Source organism: Oryzias melastigma, linkage group LG1 (assembly GCF_002922805.2).
Source record: "Oryzias melastigma strain HK-1 linkage group LG1, ASM292280v2, whole genome shotgun sequence".
Taxonomy (NCBI): Eukaryota; Metazoa; Chordata; class Actinopteri; order Beloniformes; family Adrianichthyidae; genus Oryzias; species Oryzias melastigma.
This window is the reverse complement of record NC_050512.1, coordinates 4,967,838-4,973,524: the sequence shown is the minus strand read 5'-3', so window position 1 is coordinate 4,973,524 and position 5,687 is coordinate 4,967,838. Positions and strand designations below refer to the sequence as shown.

General features: G+C 42.2%; 1 protein-coding gene across 8 annotated transcripts in view; it reads left to right on the top strand.

The window, feature by feature from the left end:
* Positions 1–5,687, top strand: part of LOC112139378 (protein Dok-7) — a 77,104-nt gene that overhangs the window by 3,029 nt on the left and 68,388 nt on the right. For 7 of the 8 annotated variants that reach the window (XR_004947546.1, XM_036211123.1, XM_036211169.1 and 4 more), the window contains 2 exons: positions 1,377–1,527; positions 3,850–4,050. Coding sequence is in view for 7 of the 8 variants with exons in the window: in XM_036211123.1 (XP_036067016.1) it covers positions 1,377–1,527; positions 3,850–4,050 (352 nt within the window). In the remaining variant the exon portion in view is untranslated. Of the gene's footprint in view, positions 1–1,376; positions 1,555–3,849; positions 4,051–5,687 lie in introns of those variants that run through there. The other variant, XM_036211186.1, reaches the window with a different exon arrangement.

Sequence of the window (5,687 nt, the reverse complement as noted above, 5' to 3'; positions counted from 1 at the left end):
AATTTATAATGTGACGTTTTCAAACAATGTAATTACTTGTTGCTAATGTTAATTTAAAGTCACTCTTAAATAAAAAAAGCGGGATTTGGTGTATGAACTTAAATTTAAATGTAATTAAAATAAAGTACATGAAATCACTGTAAAATTAGGGAGAATGCTAATTAATTGAAGCACTTAAAATTATATTTATTACCATTATTATGTGTGTTTTAAAGGTTTTTACCTATTGACTGCTGACTGGCCAAAGGTAAAAAAGATAAAGATTGGAAAAATAATCTCAAGTGACAGTCTGAGTAAATCAGCCTTCATTTTTGGATGCTCAGCCCTTTTCAAGTGAGGGAAAAGTGCACAAAAAATTAGGTCATTTTTGAGAGAGGCTGTAAAACATTATATTCATCATCCTTTGGTGTGACGTTCTTTTGGAGATAGATAGCTGTCGCCACTTGAAGGATTTAGTTTTTGTTCTGTTGTTTACAACAATTCTGCACTAAGTAGTGTCACTGCTGATCATGTTTACTATTGTTAACATTGAATCTGACAGATAATTCCAATTACTGTCTATGTTTGTCAAAGACATAGTATTGCTGATTTCAGCAATGTTGCACAAAAGTGTCTATAATTTGTTGCACAAAATAAGAAAAGTTGTTTATTTTGATTGTGTTTAAGCTAAAAAAGATAAATGAGGATATATTTTCCCAAAAAACATGTTCTTCTGTATAATGTTAGTTATTAAAGAGCATTTTTTACAAATTATAGCAGTATCGCGATATTATCGATATCGTGAGCCATGTATCATGTATCGTATTGTATTGTGAGGTACCCAGTGATTCCCAGCCCTAATAATCAGTGGGACTGGTCTGATTCATGGCCAATATTGGTTCATTTTGATTGGATCTGATTCACTGACCAAAAATGAATCCAGGACATCTTGATCCCAAACTTCCATCAGTGTGAGTTAGAGATAAATACCTGCTACTGATTCTTTGTATTTCTTCATGATAATCAGGTGGCTCTTTAACGCTTTAACACCAGAGCTCCAGTGTTGATGTTCTTTGATTTACTGCCATGGAACAGCATGCACTGTCATGGTACATCCATTTTGTGATTTAAAGATGAATTTGTGTTAGAAATGTGAATTGAATGCTAGTTTTAAAATGATTTTTTTCACTTTTATTTTGGCCAAAATAACCACACATTCATAATCAGCTGTGAACTAGAGAACTGTAGCCTCATTCCTGGAAATGCTACGATTTGATGGAAACTGAAACCCCTGGAGCCGGAGGATCTGGTGATCCGCTGGAGTTGACGTGGATCCTGCTTTGTCCACACCGAGACGTGACTGTGTTCCCGCCTCATGGTTGCTTTCCCATCTCCAGGGCATCTGCGGTGTGGAGCCGGGGCCCGGGTTTGACGGCGTGTCCTACACTTTGTCCATCCTCTGCCTGGCACACACTCAGGTTCTGGGCTTCAGCAGCTGGGACGCCCTGCTGGCTTGGGACACAAACATCCGCTACAGCCTGGGCGAAGGTTGGTGGTGAGGCTGCGTGAACATGAGTTAGGTCAAACCACCGAACTTCCACTGTTGTGTTGACAGCACTCTTGTATTAATGGATGACTGTTAGCATTCGGCTGGGTTTAATTCGGTTCCAATGCCAAAGCGGTTCTTTGATTTCAGTTTCGGTTCCTAATCGGTGCCAATTTCGGTACTTCAGTAATAAAAAATAATGCCTACATCTTCCCAGATCACAATTTTCATTCCCAAGTCACATATTGATGCATGGTTAAGACCGGCGCGTCAAAAATCGTTTTTTTTGATGTGCTGGTTGATCCTATTAAATCAGAGCTCCACAACCTCCAAGCCGCAAACCGGCGGCCCGCCACTCTCTCACTGCCCAGCGACTCGCTGCTCGCCGCCTGTCAAACGTGACCTACGCTGCTTGTAGGTGTCTGTGAATGTCACACATCCAATGAATGGAAGACACATGGATCAGGTTTATTTATTGTGAGGAGTTCTACAAAAATCTACAAAAAAATAAATCTTTCGAAGATTTTCTTGTTATCAGGGCTTCTGTCTCACTCGGGAGGGGGTCTGGACGACACCCGCTCCCGTGGAGTCTCTGTTGTCTCTGTGACTGAGTTTAAAGCTGTCCCACACAAACCCGAGAGGGAGGGGGGGATAAGGGACGTTTTTCATTATTTTCTCGATGAAAATAGGAAAAATCACAGTTCAGGAGAGCCAAGCAGGATGCTCCCACTCCCCAAAGCAACTGTCTGTCTGCCAGCCTATTGAGCAAGTGAGCTCCGCTGAAGTCCGGAGGCCGGCCGACAGTCAGAGAACCGCTGCGCTGCCACAGTCTGCTGATCTGTCCAGAGTGCATCCCGCCTTCATCCAACAGCTGCTGGACAGGAGATCTGGAGAACCCTCATGGCTCCAGCGGATTAAAGAAATGCATGGAACATTAAAGAATAACTGAGCCGCTGCACTTGACTTGCTACTGTTAATTCTATTATTCTTTAGCCTTGTGTCACATACATTCTGTGGGCTCACCAGCGCCCTCTGCCTTGTGGCATGTGTACTAAGGTGTTTCAGGCAGACTGTCTGCCTCGCCTAGTGTGTTTTTAAAGTGCATTTTTAGCGGATAAAAAGACTAAATGAGTCACAAACTAACACCAATGTAATCAGACAGAAGTTGAGAGGTAAGTAAATTAAGTAATTTTAAAATAAAGCGTCTTTTATGATGATCGAAAGAGCAAAACAATACAGCGCATGCGTAAGCTGCAGCTACAGTCTGTGTGCGTCGCTGAGGAGGCGGGGCTACAGCTGCCTCACCCAGCGCTATTTGGCGTGTTTGAACAGGAAACTCGTAAATTCGCTGCTTTTTTTAAAGAAGAAATGTTAAAAAACCACACAGAAAGGTCATAATAGAAAAGACATGTCTAAGAAATAACATTTGATTTTTAGTTTAAATTTTAAAAAGTATATTTTTTTATGTAATTTATGCATTTTTTAAGCTATATTTTGCTGGTAAAACTGCTGCGCGATAATCAAGAAGCCTTTCATCAAACTGAGCAGAGTTCTGCGCAGTTCCAGCTCCGCAAATGAACCCTCTTGTCATGGAGCTTCAGGATTCTCCCCATGAGGTCTCTGTGAGGGGTTCATGTAGACCTGGAGGATCCCGTACCAACACACTACTGACGGAGTACTGTTTTAGTTCTGCAGATACCAGCTGAACCCGAGCGGACAGAAAGAATTGAAGGAGGGAAACAAATCTATGCTTTCTGGAATGACTGGACTGGTCAACACATTTTTAGCTGCTCCACCCGTCAGCAGCAAATTAACCCAACATTTCTACCAGAACAATAGTGGGAGAATAAAAAGATCTAACGATCTAACGTAAATCGGATTAAGTCTTTGACGGTTCACAGAAGTGAGAGTTCTCTGTTCAGCAGCTGCTGCTGTGGAGTTGTTTTTATGCAGAATTTGCAGACACAGTTGAAATGAGGAGTCAAAGTGCGATGAGGTAAAGAGCTGACAACCATCAGCAGTCAGATACTGGAAGATTAAATCAGCAGCATTTGATGAGGGAATAAGGAGTTGGCTCCAACTGTGGGGAGCAGCTACTTTCTGAAACCCATTTATAAAACTCACTTTGGGTTCTCCTGGATAAGAAAATGAACCAGAGATCCAGACTTTTGTCTGATTGGATTTGAAATCTTGTTTCACATTTTTTGTCCCTGAGCTTGTTGCAGCAGTGAGGACAGAACTTTTCCTGTTTTTTTTGTTCCGTCCGCACAAGCTGAAATGAGGGAGGAAGCTGGTACTGAAACCCTCTCCTCTGTGCGGTCCAGTGCACAGGTTCTGTGTTAGCGTGGGAGCGGGAACAAAGCTGGAGAGCGGACCGGCCTCCCTCCACCTGTGCAACAACCTGCTGGTCCTCAGCAGAGGCCCCCCCCACACCGTGATCGGCCACTGGAAGCTGTCTGCTCTGCGCCGGTACGGAGCCGTGCCCCACGGCTTCGTCTTCGAGGGCGGGACCCGCTGTGGACTCTGTGAGTATCTGGACTGCACGGTGTTTTGTTGTTAACACGCTCACATTTATGCAGAGAGGTGGATTCCCAACAGCTGAAAAGTAACATGTGGAAATGCTAGATTCTGAACCTGGCTGCAGGCATCATCGGTGAGAATTCCATTGAAAATATCCATAAAAAAAAAAAACGTTATTTTAACAACTACGTTTTTTTCTCATTATAAGCTTAATTTAAAGTATTTTAAAGTTCTGTACTCTTTTGGTGATGCCAATTTTGAAAATAAAACCATTTACCGCTTTTCTCAGCTGATCATTAAATCTTCATTTGGGACTGGCAACCCAAACAGCTATAGATCTTAAAGATTTAATAAGAAGTGTTACAATTCTGAAAATGTCTTAAGGTGGATTCAGACTTGTTGGCTTAAAGGGAACCAGAGTTGGTTTCCCCTGATAATCCAGAGCAAAGTTTCAGTCTGAATATGAGCAAGTAAAACCCTGATCGCCGACCAGGAACCGCATATGGATCCATTTTTTGAGGTGGTCTTGGTCCATTTCCAATTGGACTGATCTTCACTTCACTCTGAAATCCTTCAGTCTGAATACAAAACTGTCCCAGAGAGAAATCACTGAGCCAAAACGGCTAGCATAGCTGGATATTAGCAGACAAACGTGGAGCAGCGATTCAACAGCATCTCATTAAGACGTGGTGGGATGAATGCAGGCTCATTAAAACAACTTTTAATGTGATACACATTGCTTTCCACACAGTTATCCCAACAATTGATGTCATAAACACTTTTTAGTGTACCTCGTAGCGTCCCCAGCACCACCTTGCAGCATGCCTGTGCTGTCCCAAACAGAAGTAAAAAGTGTCAAACCTGACCTTCATCAAGACGTTCAAAATCCATCAGCGAAATACAAAGTTTGGATAAATGAACAATCCTGACCCGCTCTGGTAACTGCTGGCCAATGACTGAAGAGATTTTTAGTCACCTGGCCTTGTTTACACGTTTTGGTCTGGAACAAAAATCTCTGGTAGATCACAGTCTGAATACAGACCAAACACAACGTTTAGAACTTGACCCTTAAAAGATTAAGCGGACCTGGTCTAGAACAAAGGATTTTTCTAAGGATGTAACCATTTAGTCAAGCCACGAGTCGATTTGATTCACAGTTTTAAAGTCACCAGGCCAAGTGTGTTTTCTTTTTGTAGACATCAAACTGTCTGTTTTCCTATTAACAGAAATGATTGAATACAAATAAACAATGATACGAACACTGAAATGATCACAAATAATTTCATACTCGCTTCATGTTGTGCTCCATGTGACAGACTGCTCCACACCACCTCAGTGCAACCCCCCCAGCCGCTGCGCCCACACTCACCCGCACTCACACTCGGCGCAAAAGAGTGTTCACAAACAGCTCGCAGAGAAAAACAGAGATCTAAAGAGAGTTAATAAAAAAGAGCACGGCTCCCAGGAAGCAGTCAGAATGGAAACAGTCATGAAGCTGCGTCGTCACCATGACTGTTGACATGGTAGATTGGTCAAAGTTGTGATGAAAATGTAAAGTTTTAGGGTGAGGAATAAATCTAAGTTTTGATTGAATTTGTGTTAATAGTTGTGATCGTAACATCCAGAAATCCTGGAGGGAATG